The sequence below is a fragment of the Girardinichthys multiradiatus genome, chromosome 6 (assembly GCF_021462225.1).
Source record: "Girardinichthys multiradiatus isolate DD_20200921_A chromosome 6, DD_fGirMul_XY1, whole genome shotgun sequence".
In the NCBI taxonomy this organism is placed as follows: domain Eukaryota; kingdom Metazoa; phylum Chordata; class Actinopteri; order Cyprinodontiformes; family Goodeidae; genus Girardinichthys; species Girardinichthys multiradiatus.
The window spans coordinates 3170180-3187701 of record NC_061799.1 but is presented as its reverse complement, the minus strand read 5'-3'; the positions used below and the strand labels follow the sequence as shown (position 1 = coordinate 3187701).

At 41.7% G+C, this 17522-nt stretch overlaps 1 protein-coding gene across 11 annotated transcripts in view; it reads right to left on the bottom strand.

Moving 5' to 3' along the window:
- The window catches only part of tmem68 (transmembrane protein 68), a 58370-nt gene that overhangs the window by 30677 nt on the left and 10171 nt on the right, over positions 1 to 17522 (bottom strand). For 6 of the 11 annotated variants that reach the window (XM_047367880.1, XM_047367883.1, XM_047367882.1 and 3 more), the window contains exons 2-4: positions 12882 to 13027; positions 12259 to 12408; positions 7471 to 7644 (exon numbers count right to left, since the gene is read on the bottom strand). In XM_047367880.1, the coding sequence (XP_047223836.1) occupies positions 7471 to 7644; positions 12259 to 12318 (234 nt within the window). In that variant the 5' untranslated portion in view covers positions 12319 to 12408; positions 12882 to 13027. Of the gene's footprint in view, positions 1 to 2503; positions 2806 to 7470; positions 7645 to 12258; positions 12409 to 12881; positions 13028 to 17522 lie in introns of those variants that run through there. The other 5 variants (XM_047367887.1, XM_047367881.1, XM_047367889.1 and 2 more) reach the window with 5 other exon arrangements.

Genomic DNA, 17522 nt, shown 5'->3' with positions numbered 1-17522 from the left:
ACCTGCTTAACAAGAAAAAAAGAGCCTTCAGAGAGGGAGACAGAGAATTATTGAGGAGTATACAGAAGCAACTTAAAGTCAAAATAAGAAACAGCAATGAGGTGTACAAGAAGAAGCTGGAGAGCAAGCTCCAGCAAAACAATATCAGAGATGTGTGGACAGGGATGAAGAAGATCACAGGCTTCAAGCAGAAGGATGATCAGACCGATGGACGTCTGGACAGAGCCAATGAACTGAACACATTCTTCAATAGGTTCAGTTCAGAAACAAGCTTCGCATCCTCCTCTCCTGCTCACAGCCAAACAGACATTCCACCTTCCTTTGACCCACAGGACCCACAGCTGTCCAGTAACATCTCACATTTTTTATCTTCCACCTCAGCCCCAGACCCTTCTGCTTCTACATGTTTGCCTTCAACGATATCAGAAGATGCTGATACTTCCTTTGCTTTCCCCTTCCACCTGTGTGTCTCAAGAAGTCAGGTGAAGAGACAACTGGAGAGACTGAATAGCAATAAAGCTGCAGGTCCAGATCATGTCAGCCCTAGAGTCCTGAAGGCCTGTGGCAGAGCAGCTCTGTGGGATTCTGCAGCACCTCTTCAACCTTAGCCTGGCCCAGAAGAAGGTTCGGGTGTTGTGGAAGACCTCCTGTCTTGTTCCGGTACCAAAGAAAACTCACCCATCAGTTCTCAATGACTATAGACCTGTTGCCCTGACATCCCACATCATGAAGGTCCTAGAGAGACTCCTGTTGGCCCACCTGAGTAAGTAAACAGTAAACCATCAGGACCCCCTTCAGTTTGCTTATCGCTGTGGAGTTGGAGTTGAAGATGCCATCATACACCTGCTTCAACAAACACACTGTCATCTGGACACAGCCAGCAGCACTGTGAGGATCATGTTCTTTGATTTCTCGAGTGCATTTAATACAATCCAACCTGATTTGCTTTGTCAGAAACTCCAGAAGACTCAGGTGGAGGCCTCAACAATCTCCTGGATCAAAGACTACCTGACAAACAGACCACAGTTTGTGAGACTGAAGGGTTGTGAGTCTAACCAGGTAGTCAGCAGCACAGGAGCACCACAGGGGACTGTACTCTCACCATTCCTTTTCACTCTGTACACCTCAGACTTCCAGTACAAGACAGACTCCTGTCATCTGCAGAAATACTCGGATGATTCTGCAGTCGTGGGGTGGATCAGACATGGACAAGAAGATGAGTACAGGAAGGTGGTGGACCGCTTTGTGGCATGGTGTGGAATCATCTCATTTTGAACGTGACTAAAACAAAGGAGATGATTGTAGATTTTAAGAGAAACAGGAATAGGTCAAAAACTATTTCTATCATGGGAGAAGAAGTGGAGGTGGTGGAGGAGTATAAATACCTCGGTGCTCACCTGGACAACAGACTAGAGTGGAGATGCAACTGTGAAGCCATCTACAAGAAGGGACAGAGCAGGCTGTACTTCTTGACAAAGCTTAGGTCCTTTGGTCCTTTGCAGCAAGATGCTGCATATCTTCTATAAGTCTGTTGTGGAGAGTTTGATCTCTTCTGCCATCATCTGCTGGGGAAGCAGCATCCGAGCCAGGGACTTAAAAAAGCTCAACAAGCTGATAAAGAAGGCTGGCTCTGTTCTGAGGACTCCTCTGGAACCTCTGGAGATCATTGTGGAAAGATGGATTCTTCATAAAATGAAGAACATTATGGAGAACCCTGAGCATCCTCTTCATCAGACTGTCCTACAACAACAGTGTGTCTTCAGTCAGAGGCTTCTTCAGATCTGCTGTAAGACAGAGTGCTACAGGAGATCCTTCCTGCCCACAGCCATCAGCATCTACAACGGCTCTTTGAGGAAACCTTCATAATATGAGCTATAACAACATTTAATTTCCCTTTGGGATTAATAAAGTATTTTTGAATTGAATTAACAATTTGTTTCGTTCCCAAAGCTCTTTTTAAAACTAACAATAATTGTATAATCGCTCCTTAAATAAAGTACCAATAAGTTCATAATTTTTCTACTTTCAAGTTTCTGAGTGGTAATACATTTTGCATTAGAAAATATTTAGTAGTAGTAGTAGTATTAAGTAACCTCTGTGTTCCTGCAAACCTACAAAATTCTTAAAGTAAAATTCAAACTAGTCCGCTGGATGTTCCCGGATTTAAATGCTTTTGAAAAGATAGGAGAACAGGTAAAGGCCAGGGAGTGGTCATATATTTGCACTATTAAATGTAATTAAATGTAAAGGAATTAACCTTTGACTGTGAAGTATTAAAATAATAACTTTGTGTTAATGTTTCCCGGTCGCCCTAAATGCCGCAGTAATAAGAACAATATACTGGTCCATTGTGGTGAAGAGAGAGCTGAGCCGAAAAGCAAAACTCTCTACTTACCGGTCGGTCTATGTTGGTAACCTCACCTATGGGCATGAACCAAATGAACGAGATCTCGGATACAAGCGGCTGAAAATGAGCTTCCTCTGCAGGGTGGCCAGGCACTACCTTAGAGATAGGGTGCGGAGCTCGGCCATCCGGAAGGAGCTCAAAGTAGAGTGGCTGCTCCTCCAGATTGAGAGGAGTCAGGCATCTGTATCGCATGCCTCCTGGACGTGTCCCCCGCGAGGTGTCCCATTTACATCTCACCGGGAGGAGGCCCAGGGGATGGCCCAGGAAAACACTGCAGGGACTATGTCTTCAGACTGGCCTTGGAACACCTTTGGTACCCCCCGGAGGAGCTGGAGGAGGTGTCTGGGGAGAGGGAAGTCTGGACATGTCTACCAAGTCTGCTGCCCCCGCGACCCGGTCTTGGATAAAGCGGAAGACGATGAGTACAAGGATTAGTGAGCCCATTAAAAACATTATGAAGCAAAGAGACCAAGCTTTAAAGCAAGCACTCAATAATAAGTTATCCACTGATAGAACTATAAACAAAAAAAGTGTGTTTGAAGATTTAAGAAATTTAAAAGGAAATGTTTATATTTCAGTGATTACCAAAACTAGAAGGAATTAATCTGCACTGTGAAAAACAATTAACAATGTTAAACCTCGAGGAAAAGTCCCTCAATCTGCAAGAACTCAAAATAGAAGAACTTGTAAATGACAGCAAACAGATTTCTTTTTAATTTAATTAATGTTTTGTCAGCTCAGTTAAAGCTCTCACAACTTGATCACAACTTAAATATCAATATATAGCATCAGAGCATCATTAGTTAATTGATAGTTCCTTCTCACTCCAACAAACTACAGAGTCTGAGGTATTAGCGGTTATAAATCAAATCAAGAAGGTACTCTAAAGATCTTTTGCACCTTGACACTTCCTTTCTAAAAAGCAATAAATACTAGTAAAACCTCTAACTCACTTGAAAAATCTTTGATAAATGATTGGAGACAGTCGAGGGAAATACCAGTTTTTAAACTGGAAAAAGCGGACCAGGCATGTAACGATTAGTATTCTCCCAGTGTTGTCCAAGGTGATAAAAGATTGTGTCAACCCAGTTGATATCTTTTTTTACAGCTTCATGACATATTGCATCCCCTGAAATTTCTGCTCACAATATTCTATTGACTGCCAATTGCTACTTTATTGAACATAAATCAATAAAGGCCAATTAGTTGGAGCAGTCTTTTAAGTTTTAAAAAAGGCATTTCATAAATTTTTGTTAAACATGACCTTATTCACAAATTACCCAGGCTGAACTTTGACGAAACAACACTAAAGTGGTTAAAAACGAACTTGGAAAAGATACAACAATGTGTAATAATAAATAACAACAAATCACCCTTCTCGACATCACAAACAGGGGTCCAACAGGGATCAATACTCAGACCACTTCTTTTTACATTAAATGATTAACCAAAAAGCTGTTCAGTGCAATGTGTTATGGGTGGCAGCCGAAGGCGGAGACCTTGGCGGTCTGATCCTCGGCTGCAGAACCTGGCTCTTGGGACGTCAAATGTCACGTCTTTGGTGGGGAAAGAGTCTGAGTTGGTGTGCAAGGTAGAGAGGTTCCGGCTAGAAATAGACGGGCTCACTTCGACGCACGGCTCTGGCTCTGGAACCAGTCTCCTTGAGAGGAGTTGGACACGCTTCCTCTCTGGAGTTGCACTTGGTGAGAGGCATCGAGCTGGGGTGGGCATAATTGTTGCCCCCCATCTCGGCACCTGTACGTTGGGGTTCACCCCAGTGAACGAGAGGGTAGCCTCCCTCTGCCTACAGGTGGGGGACGGGTTCTGACTGTTGCTTGTGCTTATGCGCCGAGCAGCAATTCAGACTACCCACCCTTTTTGGAGTCCTTGGAGGGGGTGTTGGAGAGCACCCCTCCTGGGGACTCCCTTGTTCTGCTAGGGGACTTCAACGCTCATGTTGGCAATGACAGTGAGACCTGGAGGGGTGTGGTTGGGAGAAATGGCCCTCCCGTTCTGAACCCGAGTGGTGTTTTGTTAATGGACTTCTGTGCTCATCATGGATTGTCCATAACTAACACCATGTTCAAGCATAAGGGTGCCCATATGTGCTCTTGGCACCAGGACACCCTAGGCCGCAGTTCGATGATCGATTTTGTTGACATGTCATCTGATCTGTGGCCACATGTCTTGGACACTCGGGTGAAGAGGGGAGCGGAGCTTTCCACTGACCACTACCTGGTGGTGAACTGGCTCCGATAGTGGGGGAGGATGCCGGTCAGTCCTGGCAGACCCAAATGAAACTTGAGGGTCTGCTGGGAACGCGTGGTCTCCCGTGAGGCGGAGCTTCAACTCCCACCTTCAAACACAAGCTTCAAACACGTTCCGAGGGAGATGGGGGACATTGAGTGCAAGTGGGCCATGTTCCACGCCTCCATTCCGGAGGCGGCTTACTGGAGCTGTGGTTGCAAAGTTGTTGGTGCCTGTCGTGGCAGCAATCCTCGAACCCGCTGGTGGACTCCGGCGGTAAAGGATGCTGTCAGGCTGAAGAAGGAGTCCTATCGGGTCTTTTTGGCTTGCGGAAGCAGCTGATGGGTACCTGAGGCAAAACAGTAGGGGGGTGGGGGGGTACACTGTTGGTGCTACACCACCAACACTGTCAACACTGTTTAAATTGGGGAGGGTGTGCTGTTGATCTCAACTCAGGATGCTGTGGGTCAGTGGGCAGAGTGCTTCAAAGACCTCCTCAATCCCACCAGCACGTCTTCCACTGAGGAAGCGGAGCCTGGGGACCTTGGGGCGGGCTGTCCAATCTCCGGTGCTGAGTTCACCGAGGTGATTAAAAAGCTCCCCGGTGGTAAGGCCCCGGGGGTAGATGAGATTCGCCCAAAGTTCCTTAAGGCTCTGGATGTTGTAGGGTTGTGTTGGCTAACGAGACTCTGCAGCATCGCGTGGACATTGTGGGCAGTTCCACTGGATTTGCAGACCGGGGTGGTGGTCCCCCTATTCAAAAAGTGGGACCATAGAGTGTGTTCCAACTATAGGGGAGTCACACTCTTAAGCCTCCCTGGTAAGGTCTATTCGGAGGTTCTGGAGAGGAGGGTCTGTCGGATAGTCGCACAGGAAGAGCAGTGTAGTTTTTATCCTGGCCGTGGAACACTGGACCAACTCTACACCCTCAGCAGAGTTCTGGAGGGTGCATGGGAGTTCGCCCAACCGGTCTCCATGTGCTTTGTGGACTTGGAGAAGGCATTCGACTGGGTCCCTCTGAGAATCCTGTGGGGGGTACTCCAGGAGTATGAGATACCAGGCCCTCTGATACGGGCTGTTAAGTCCCTGCATGACCGGTGTCAGAGCTTGGTCCACATTGCTGGCAGTAAGTCGGACTCGTTTCCTGTGAGGGTTGGACTCCGCCAAGGTTGCCTTTGTCACAGATTCTGTTCATAACTTTTATGGACAGAAATTCTAGGCGCAGCCAAGGTGTTGAGGGGATCCATTTTGGTGGCCTTAGGATTGCGCATCTACTTTTTGCGGATGATGTGGTCCTAATGGCTTCATCAGCTCATGATTTACAGCTCTCACTGGAGCAGTTCGCAGCCAAGTGTCAAGCAGCTGGGATGAGAATCAGTGCCTCCAAGTCCGAGGCCATGGAAAAGGGTAGAGTGCCTCCTCCGGGTCGGGGGGGGGAGGTCTAGCCTCAAGTGGAGGAGTTCTAGTATCTTGGGGTCTTGTTCACGAATGAGAGAAAAATGGAGCACGAGATCGATAGACGGATCGGTTCTGCGTCAGCAGTGATGCGGATGCTGTACCAGTCTGTCGTGCTGAAGAGAGAGCCGAGTCAGAAAGCGAAGCTCTCGATTTACCGGTTGATCTACATTCCTATCCTATGGTCATGAACTTTAGGTCATGACCGAAAGAACGAGATCACGGATACAAGCATCCGAAATGAGTTTACTCCGCAGGGTGTCTGTGCTCTCCCTTAGAGATAGGGTGAGAAGTTCGGTCATCCTGGAGGGACTCAGAGTAGAGCCGCTGCTTCTCCACATCGAGAGGAGCCAGTGGCTCGGGCATCTGGTTAGGATGCCTCTTGGACGCCTCCCTGGTGAGGTGTTCCGGGCACGTCCCACCAGGAGGCCCAGAGGAAGACCCAGGACACATGGAGGGACTATGTTTCTCGGCTGGCCTAGGAAGGCCATGGGATTCCCCCGGACAGGCTGGCCCAAGTGGCTGTGGAGAGGGATATCTGGGTCTCTCTGCTTAGGCTGCTGCCCCACAACCCAAGCCCAGGAAAGCGGTAGACAATGGATGTATGGAATGATGGATGGATGATTTACATATAAATATATAATATAAATTTATATTCTAAATAGAAAACCCACTCAAACATGTTCTGCAAAAATTAAATGCACCACGTTTTACATAATTCAAAGTCATTTAAAATTAATGTATGCACAAGCAAGCCCCTCCTCATCTCAATGAGCTTGTAGTTCTACTTAGAGCAGTGGGCTCCATCACACAAGGATTCTCCATTGGAAACATTAAAGTGCCTCTAAGAAAAACATCTTTTGGACAGCTTTTACGGTCTAGGGCTGAGCTCAAATGGATTCAGACTGGGGACATTTCAAATATGAAGTCATGTGATCATAACTAATTTATTATGAAATGTTTATTTGCCTTTGGTTAGATGTTTTGTAAGGTAGTTTTTGTATGGCGTTTTCCTCTCCACTGTCGCTACATGCATGAGGGTATGAGGGATTGCTGCAAAGTCAATGCAAGCTACTGTCCACTGTCTCTACATGCTCATTCAGGAGGAGTGAATGCTGCAAGTCACTGATTCGATGCAATCTGCTGGGTTTCCTTAGATAGATAAACTTTTAACCAATTGGAATAATAAACTGAATCTGACTGCACTGTTTGACATATAGTGTATGTAATGCAAAATGTATATACTTATCCCTATCGAATAAATAAATAAATATAATCTCCAAATTTTGATAACCTAAAATCCAAAGGTATATCTTAAAGTTGACTGTTTATACTGTGGGCAATATGGAATCTTTACATACCTTATATACATGAAGGAAGAGTATTGAGAGGTAAAGAAGAATAACAATAAGGAATGGCACAAGGAAAACAACAGCAAGAGGCGTGAAGACCCACAACAGGTATTCGAGAAAACTCAGGTAGTCCTCCAGCTGATCAAGGCCTGCCCATTCTTCCCACACATGAAACAAACACACCTGTGGGCAAAGAAAAAAGCTAAAAAACCAACAAGAAAAAGACGGTTTGCTGTTTTAGTTTAGACACAAAACATTTTAAATACTTAAAATAGTAACTGCATAAATATAATTTAAAATAATCAGCAGCCTCATTTGCCAGATCTGACAGATGCCATCAACTTTAAAAACATGCTTCTGAATAGATTAATAAATCAAAACAAAATCTTTTAAAGAGAACTACACAACAGAGCTCAAATAGTTGAGAGGCAGTAACGACCACTAGACAGGTCCAAGAACTCTCCAAGAGCTGTGGGATGTCCCAGTTAAGCCCAAATGTATTTATACCCATAGTAGATCTAGATTTCTGACTGAAAACGAGACAGGCACCTCTAGAAAAGATAATAAAACACTGCAAAAAAGTAGCAAAAAATAATTTATCTCTTTTTACCCTTAGTAACTACATACTTGATCAGATCCAGCTATTTCAGGCTATACAGAGGTACATGACTAGGATGTTGTCTCTCACCATTCCTATTCAATTTAGCCATTAAACCACTAGCTAGATTCTTAAGAATACAACAGTGTGATGCAGGTATCATTTGAAACAAAAACAAAAAACATATAAAGTATTGCTATATGCTGATGACCTATTATGGTCATGCTGATGACCATAATAGGGCATCAGCTAGATTTGACATGTCAAATCCAGCTGAATCAATATCAAAACTGATTTACACACTTCAACAATTTGGAAGGTTATCAGGTTATAGTCTCAATCCTTTAAAAAGTATGCTTGTCCCCGTAAACCAAATAGCAAAATCTATGGATTTTAGCAGCTTTCCGTTTAGGTTAGAGGAACAGTATTTTGCCTACCTCGGTGTAAACGTTACTTGACAATATAAGAACCTCTATGATTACAATTTTGAAGCACTACTAGAATGCAGCAAACAGGACTTTCAGAGATGGCCAGCTCTTCCCATCACACTAGCAGGTTGAGTTAATATAATTAAAATGACAGTACCACTACTTTTTCTCTACCTGTTTCAAATTACGACTCTACTAAGTAAATCATGGTTTACACATGCACAACAGCCACATCACTTACTTTATCAGGGGGAAACAACTCACCACAAATTAAAAGAACTTCTCTAGAAATGTGAGTGTTTGGGACAGCTGGGCTAGAGTTTGGGAGGCCGGGCTAGCCTAACTTTGTGTTTGACTAGTAGGCAAATTGAACTACTGGACATCAATGCATAAAAACAAACAAGGACCAATATAGGTCGATATGGAACAGTATTGCAGTTTGCAATGTGGCCTTGGCAACTTCTGCTAAGTGGCTATTGACAAAATATCTCCTGGATGTTATATAAACACAACGCTCTTCCCCAGCACTCCCCTACCAGCTGTGTGCTGATAGGACTATGCGGCCGATTGATAAAAATTCCAACTCTCTTCTCAAGGACAATGGCACTTCTATCCGTGTTGACAGTCTAATTCTTGCAAACACACTCAGACTTATATATTCGCACCCTCAAGATTCCACCGTACCCTTGCTAAATCTTTACTTATGTGTGTGTTGCTTACCCCTGCTGAGATATTTTGCGCTACTTCAGACTGTATTCTGCTAAGAATAGAGTCAAGTCTGAAATATGATTTTTTTCGTTCTATCTTACTTCACCTAAAGGTGTGATTTCATTTCTTTTCATAGATTTTCAGATTTCTCAGAAGGATTACCAGCAAAAGCCAAATATTAGTATTTGAAAATTTGGACTAAAGCTGTTTTTACACCAATGACCATAGATTTTTAGATTTCTTAGAAGGATTGTATTACATCTATCTCATACCAGTGAAAGCCAAACATTATTAGTATTTTATTAAGTTTGGACCTTTCTTCTAGCAGAGGATGAATTCCTGACCACAGAGGACTTAAAGATCTAATTACCTCTATTAGAAAGTGTTGGGGTTCGACATTTTGGACTTTGTTTGTGGTTTTGTGTTTGTTTACTTTTCGTCTAGGTCTTTTCTAGTTTGGGTTTTGTAGTCATGTTTGTTTGTTTGTTTATTTCCTTTTGCCCCCTGATAGCTTTGTTCTCTCTCGTGCCTCCTAGTGTTTGTTTTCTCTCCCCTCGCTCTTAGTTCCTTTCTTATTACTTTGTATGGTTTTCTTATGATTATTATTATTATAGTTCTTTGGCTTCCTTGGGTTCTTTAGTTTCCCGTTTAGTATCTCTGTGTTTATTTATGGTTAGGTATTTGTTCTCTTTGCACTCTTTTAGTTTATTTTTCCTGTTCCTCCTGTCTTTTGGATCCCCTTCTGTGGTTGTTTGCTCAGTGTTCGTTTCTCTTTTTATTTGGAGTTCTTTCCAAGTTCAGTTCCTCAGTTTAGTCTATATTGTTACAGTCCCTCCTTATAGGTTAGCTTTAGTTATTGTTTAAGTTTGGTTTATTATTTATTCTAGTCCTCACCTTCTCTCCTTCCTTCCCAGTTAGTTCAGTCAGTGTTGGTTTAGGTTTGTTTACTTTTGTGGTTAGGGTTTCTTTTGTTAATTCATATTTTGTCAGTATCTTAGATCTTAGGTCGTTTTTCTTCTGTTCCCTCCAGTTTCTCAGTTTCCTTTAGTTCAGGTTATTCCTGATTCTTATGCTTCATTCTTATGTTTGGTTATTAATCAGTGTCTGTAGTTTTGCTTAGGTCTGTTCTCTGTATTGTTTATTAGTCCCTTCTCCCATGCTTTAGTCTTTGTATTAGTTTCACCTGTTCCTTTAGCCTCCCTGCTTCCATGTCACACCTGTTCCTAGTTCTTTTGATTACCTGCCCTTTGTTACCCTCTGTATATTAGTTGTTCTGGTTTCATTGTTCTTCGCTGGTTCCTCTCGTTCACTACCCTGATTATGTTCAGTTTATGCTACGCTACCTGCTCAGGAAAATCATGTAAGTTTTGGGCTCAACTCATGTCTATAGCTGCTGTGACTTATGCTACGTTTTTGCTACGTTTTTGGAAAAACCTTTTAAATAAAGACAAAGCCTTCCTTTAACATTCTGCTGCCCAGCTCTTGTCTACACTTTGGTCCACTTCAACCGCAGAATGTGACAGAAAGATTGGATTAGAACCAGCTCTTACCAGTAAACTCCCAAGGATTATTAATGTCATTTGATTTGTTTTTCTGTGTTTGATTTTCTGTATCATTGTAATGTTTTTCCTCATGTACAGCGCTTTAAGTGCCTTGTTGCTGAAAAGCGCTATATAAATAAACTTGACTTGACTTGACTTAGCAAAACCACAGACTGATCACCTCCAGATATTAAGCCAGATATTTCTGCTTAAAACATCCTTTTCTGCTTATCTTATGTAATAACGTTTTTGTGTCAGTAAGCAACTTTACATCAGAGACCACAAAAATCACATTTGGCGTTCCCCAAAGGTCCATCTTGGGGCCCTCCTATTCAACATCTACATGCTCCCCATAACTCAGATTTTAATAAACAACAACGTAAGTTATCATAACTATGCAAAATTTTCTTCAGCTGAATCAAAACAACACTGATGTAATAATCTTTGGACAAAAGGAAGGGCGTTCAAAAGTTAGCACACAGCTTCAGTTAATACAGCTAGAAACCACCAATCAGGTTCGAAATCTGGGTGTAATAATGGACTCAGACCTGAACCTTCAGAGGCACATAAAGACAGTAACAGGGTCAGCCTTCTATCACCTAAAGAACATCTTCAGGATTAAAGGACTAATGTCTCAGCAGGACCTTGAAAAACAAATTCATGCATTCATCTTTAGTCGAATTGATTACTGCAACGGTGTCTTCACAGGTCTGCCTAAAAAGACAATCAGACAGCTGCAGTTGATCCAGAATGTTGCTGCCCGTGTCCTCACTAAAACAAAGAAAGTGGAGCACATCACCTCAGTTCTAAAATCCTTACACTGGCTCCCTGTAGCTAAGAGAACAGACTTTAAAATACTCCAGACCTCTCAGGTCTTTTGGCTCAAATCTACTCTGAATACCCAGAACCAGAACCAAACATGGAGAAGTAGCTTTTTGTTCTTATGCTCCACTAATCTGGAATAAACTCCCAGAAAACTTTAAAAGCGCTGAAACCCTAAGTTGCTTCAAATCAAGATTAAAAACGTACCTGTTTAGAATGGCCTTTGACTGTGCTATCTAAACTTTATAAGTTTTCAGTCCAACTTTCCTTTCATTTTCTTATCCATCATTCTATTCTCTTTATTTTTTAATTACCTTTATGTCACTGTAATGTACTTTGCCTATTATGTTTCTTTTTTTTCCCTTCATGTGAAGCACTTTGAATTGTCTTGCTACTGAAATGTGCTATATAAATAAACTTGCCTTGCCTTAATACTCTGATTTTCCAAGGCACTGAAATTTGGGCTTTCATTGTCAGAAAGCTATAATCATCAAAATTACAAAAAAGATAAAGGCTTGAAATATTTCACTCTATGTGTAATGAGTCTATGCAATATATTAGTTTTACTTTCTTAAATGATGGACAAAAAATATTTAACTTTCATATTTAAAATTTTTAAATGTACCTGTACCTGAGTGTACCTGAGTTATTTGTTATCAAATTGTATATGTGAGTATTAAATTAAAGACAGTACTCATACCAAGAAGGACACAGTGTCTTGTGCTTCCATTAGGCAGGACTGGTTTCCACTGTCTGCCATTCTGCTGAGTGGAAGTTCCAGTAGCTGATGACCAGATCAGCAAAACTTCCAACCTATGAAGGTAGATCTCACTGTGGCTACATTTGTTATCTGAAGCAGAGTAGAGCAGAATAGCATTAAGATTGTTGAACAGCATTTCAGTCAGGTCAAATGTACAGTAGGGCTGCACAATATATTGAAAAATGTATTGTCATCCCGATAAAGCCTGTGTGTATAGGCATATCGCCCAAAACGGCGTAAACCGTGATAAATGGTTTGCTCAAATGTTTACATTGATAATTTACATAAATTCTTCTTAAAGTACTGCGCTTTGTCAATCATGCTTTGGGTATTTGACCAATCAAATGGAGCCCTTCACGTGTTTGGCCAATTGCATGGATCTCTTTTCATTAGATGCCCGCCCCACACGCAGACGCGAGTGGATAGTAAAGAACTAAGTGATTTTAGTGAGAGTCGAAATAGCTGAGAGCAACGAAGGGTCAAAAAATTCTGTGACAATTTGAAAATGAAAACATGGTAATTATTAATGTTATAAATATTAAGGTTATAAAATTTAACCTTGCCTGTTTTCATTTACGGCCTTGAGTTTAGCACCTCCATTTTTACCACTTCGGTTTCATCATTCATCGCGTTCAGGGTAATTTTTGTTACCTCCGGTAGATCGGAAAACGACAGCAGCCCCGGTGTATCAGTTTTGCAAGTTGCACTCCTTAGAAAACATCGAAGCGGTACAAAGACATAACATGTTATACATTGCACGTTATTTAGCTAAGGACATGATGCTCATGAATACAGTGAGCCATGAGGGCTTTGTCAGTCTGATAAACACACTGAACCGAAGATGCCACATCCCGTCATGGGATTACTTTTCCCAGAGAGACAGCGAGGTCAATTTGTGGCAGTGGCAGGTAGTAAGGGTGCCAGATCGTCTCCCACGTCTACTGCCGCTGTTTTGCGGGATGCAAAAGCTGGTTTTAACGGTTTAGTTATATTGCCTGTTAGTACATTTTTGTTTTGAAACGATGATGTTATTGCTTATTAAACCATGTAAAACCTGAAATAAAGTGACATTTACTTGATGGAAAGAAGTGGTTCACTGCTTTAGTGGCACCTGCCAATAAGTGGCCAGTGGCAGCTGCCACCTAGTCTGGCCGTGGCCCTGTCCCAATACCCACACTACGCCTCTCTATGAAGTGTTTACTTTGTACAAGTGCACATAGTGGTTGAAGTGCGCAGGTTACAAGCGTGCAAAATTGGAGAATTGGGACAGTAGGGGTTACGTCATCGACTTGCACCTCTGCACCGTAACTGCAACATCAGAAAGGGTGGGAACCAGCACTGTTTTCACAGTCTTGCTGCTAAAATAATCTATTTAAAACTGCAACAAGTAATTGTTTTGAGGAGAAGAAAGTGCAGGAAGCAAAGGAGGCTTTTACACCAGACTCTTGTGTTATGGCCTACTGACTGCCCAGAGTCACTCTGAACCCAGTGGTATCTTACAATGTTGAGCCTGGAAAACCAGTAAAAAAATATATTTGTCGGCTTGCTGTCTAAAGTTTACGCAGTTCTTATTATTCTGATTTGATGGCTCGTTACGTTGTGATTGATTTTTGCTCAGAACGTCATCTGCAGCAGTGAATTGTGGGTAATATACTTCGGCGAAGTATATTACATCAACGGGATGTAAGTATATCCATCAATGGGAACGCGCAATTCAGGGACACAAGGGTGGAAGTGCGGGTATTGGGGCCTGTCCCAATACTCAATGGGTTCAAGTAGGCGTAGTGTGTCCCAATTCTCCACAGTGGTCCTTAGTCCCGCCCCCTTTGTGCCCCACATCCGCCCTTCAGCGAAGCCCGCATCTAGGGTGTAGTGTGGGTATTGGGACAGGGCCTCTGACTGAGGTGCCACGTCCCAGGTCAGCTGCCATGGCAGATGCCGGTTTTTTGGGGGATGCAAAAGCTGGTTTTTGGCAAACGGTTTAGATATATTGCCTATTAGTACATTTTTGTTTCGAAACGATGATGTTATTGCTTATTAAAGTAAAATCTGTAATAAAGTGACATTTACTTGATGGAAAGAAGTGGTTCACTGCTTTAGCCACCAGGTAGCCAGAGTCTTGCTGAGGAGCCACTCCCGTCCTAGATCAGCTGCCACGGCAGATGCCGCTGTTTCAGGGGATGCCAGTGCCAATTCTCGGCAAAGGGGTTACTTATATTGCCCATCAGTAAATTACGGTTTTGAAATGATGATGTTATTGCTTATTAAACCATGTACGGTTTATCCATATTTATTAAGCACGTTAGCACTATGTTGTCCCTGGCCACAAGGGTGCCACAGAATGCCAGGGGTGACATGAGGTTTCCACAGGAGGGTCCAATTTAGGTGCCATATATGATACCTGAAGGTGTCAGAGAGAAAAGATAGCTGCCACTGTTTGTAAATGCTGTTAATCCGAAAAGAGGTTGCCATTCTTCATATTTGTTCCTCCAGTCTGTTAGCCAGTTGTAACTTTCAGATGATGACACAGTAATAAACAGTCATAAATCTAAATTATGTCACTGCTTTTAGGTATGAAGAAAATATATACTGACATATAGTGACCACTATTGCTCCAGAGTAGTTAATTGTCATTCAATATACTTTCTAAATGGCACAAAGGTGTTCCACTTTTCTTGGAGAAATGTTTCAAAATTTCTTTCATGGGTAGTATCGATAGCAAATGGTTGCCAGATATGTTTTAATTCTGACCCTTGTTTAAAGTTTCAGTAACATACAATGTGCATAGTAATTGGTTTGTAACCCTTGATTATCCAAGGCAGTTAAGTAGTTTTAACAGCCAAACCACATATATATCAAGGTTTTGACGAAAACTCTCCAGTGGAGCAATTTACATTTGTTTTTGAACAGAAGGAGGACTATAAAAAGTTCTGCAGCAAAATTGTAGGTGAAAAGCAACTGAAGGTTTTTGCTAGATTTGAGTAGCTTTTGTAAATAGATTTATTTACAAGTAACCATATGTTTTCATTGCTGCAGCCTCTCCCCATCTGAGGCCCCGACCCCACGCCAAAACAGGGCCAAGAGTTTGAAGCCGAAAAAAAAACCTGAATCCGTATGGAGTTAAATTTGTCTCAATATTATTCAATCAAACAAAAAACTAATCTCAATACAAAAAAAAACCTAATCTCAAATAAAAAAAAAACTAATCTCAAATAAAAAAAAAACTAACCTCAATCAAAAAATATTAAGTTGTGATCAAAACTTTCAGAGTTGTAACGATTTCTTTTTTTTTTATTGAATATTTTATTTTGGGGAGAAAAAAAATTGTTTGATAAAACTTTTTTTGATTAAAATGACTCATTTTTTCTCACAAAGAGAAAAAAGTTATTTGCAAAACAAACTTTTATTTGCGCATGTCAAAAATCTTTGGTTACGAGTCTCGCTTTTTTGGTTTTGACGCTCTCTGTTTATGGTTGAACTCAAAGAATTTTGAGTTCTGGAAACATGAACATCCTGGGCGGGGCCTAAAGACGAACGCTGTAAGACGTTTCCCTATTGGTTAGCGCTGACTAAAGCAGCAGACTCTGATCCCCCGCATCTCTGAACTTCTGCTCGAACTGCAGGGCTTGCAGCATCGCTTCAGTGAGGAGATATCAACTGTACAGAAGAAAACTGCGGTCAAGTGAGCCGACAGTCAGAAATACGCGGTCACGCCAGCCGACACTAGCTCTCTCTTAAAGATTAGCGTCGGGCATACAAGGCGCATTACGGTAATGGAGCAGAAAGGACGCCGATCCTGGCAACGGTTGAGAAAATAAGAGGAAAACAGAAAAGTAACCTACAGAACATTTATATTAATTACGTTTTTACAACTTTCACATTCATGTTTTATGTAAAAGAATAAATATTTAATATTTTACTGTACAGTTTTGGAGAAATATCTTGTCAAAATACCTCAAAATGCTCAACCATTATATGCATTTGTCCCACCTTCAGGAATTTATTTCTCCAAAACCATGAGAGGTGACAACACAATCATTCAGATTTTATCAGAGGGTCATCTACGCTATAACCAGAATTAGTATTTCATAATTTTACTGTAAAGGTTTGGAGAAATACACAACTACCCCAACAAAGTACCACAAACGCTTCTTTTTGGTGAGGTCGATGAGGTCCTGGGAAGTAAATTATTACAGGTTTTACACGGTTTAATAAGCAATAACATCATCGTTTCAAAACAACAATTTACTAACAGGCAATATAACTAAACCGTTTGCCGAAAACCAGCTATTGCATCCCCCAAAACGACGGCAGTAGACGTGGGAGACGATCTGTCACCCTAGCAGCCACTCAGCCAGACTGTCACCCTAGTCATCCTAGCAGCATAACGCTGTGCCAGTGGCAGCTGCCACCGGAAGTGCCATTACTACCTGCCACGAATTGAGCTCGGCCCTGCTGTTTTCCCATGCCGTAAAACGATAAAATCTGAACTACTACTGACCTTTGGTCAAGTCGCACAACAGAACCATACATGAGTTTTATTGTGCACGTCCTTATCGAAGAGTTTAAGCTAAAAACACGGTCTCTATAGACTGTGTATTTCTCTATAAAGTCACACACCAGTTTATATCCCTTGGATTATGTGAGGTGGTATCCAGCTGGGTTCTTCAAGACAATCAACAAGTATGCATCATCACGGACAACGGTGCCAATGTTGTGAAAGCTACAGAAAACTGGCTCAAGCTTCAGTGTTTTGGAAACAGACTGCACCTTGCAATCGTTAAGTTTAATAATGGCTGTGGCAATAAGCACATCTGTTCAGCACTGTAAATGTGTTCTATATCATCAAATCATTTTGAATAGTTTTAATAGATTTAAATTAACATTTTATTATATTATTGATAAAGACATTGCTCATTTTGTCATGATTTTATTTTATTTTATTATTGCATTGAAATTAATGTGAGAATGGAGTGGAGAGACTACAATGCATATACATGGATACATTTACTTAGATTGAACTGAATTTGACATCAATTGTTTTTGTTTTAATTCGAATTAGTTGTGTTTTTAAAGATAGAACTACAACTATATACAGGTCCTTCTCAAAATATTAGCATATTTTGATAAAGTTCATTATTTTCCATAATGTCATGATGAAAATTTAACATTCATATATTTTAGATTTATTGCACACTAACTGA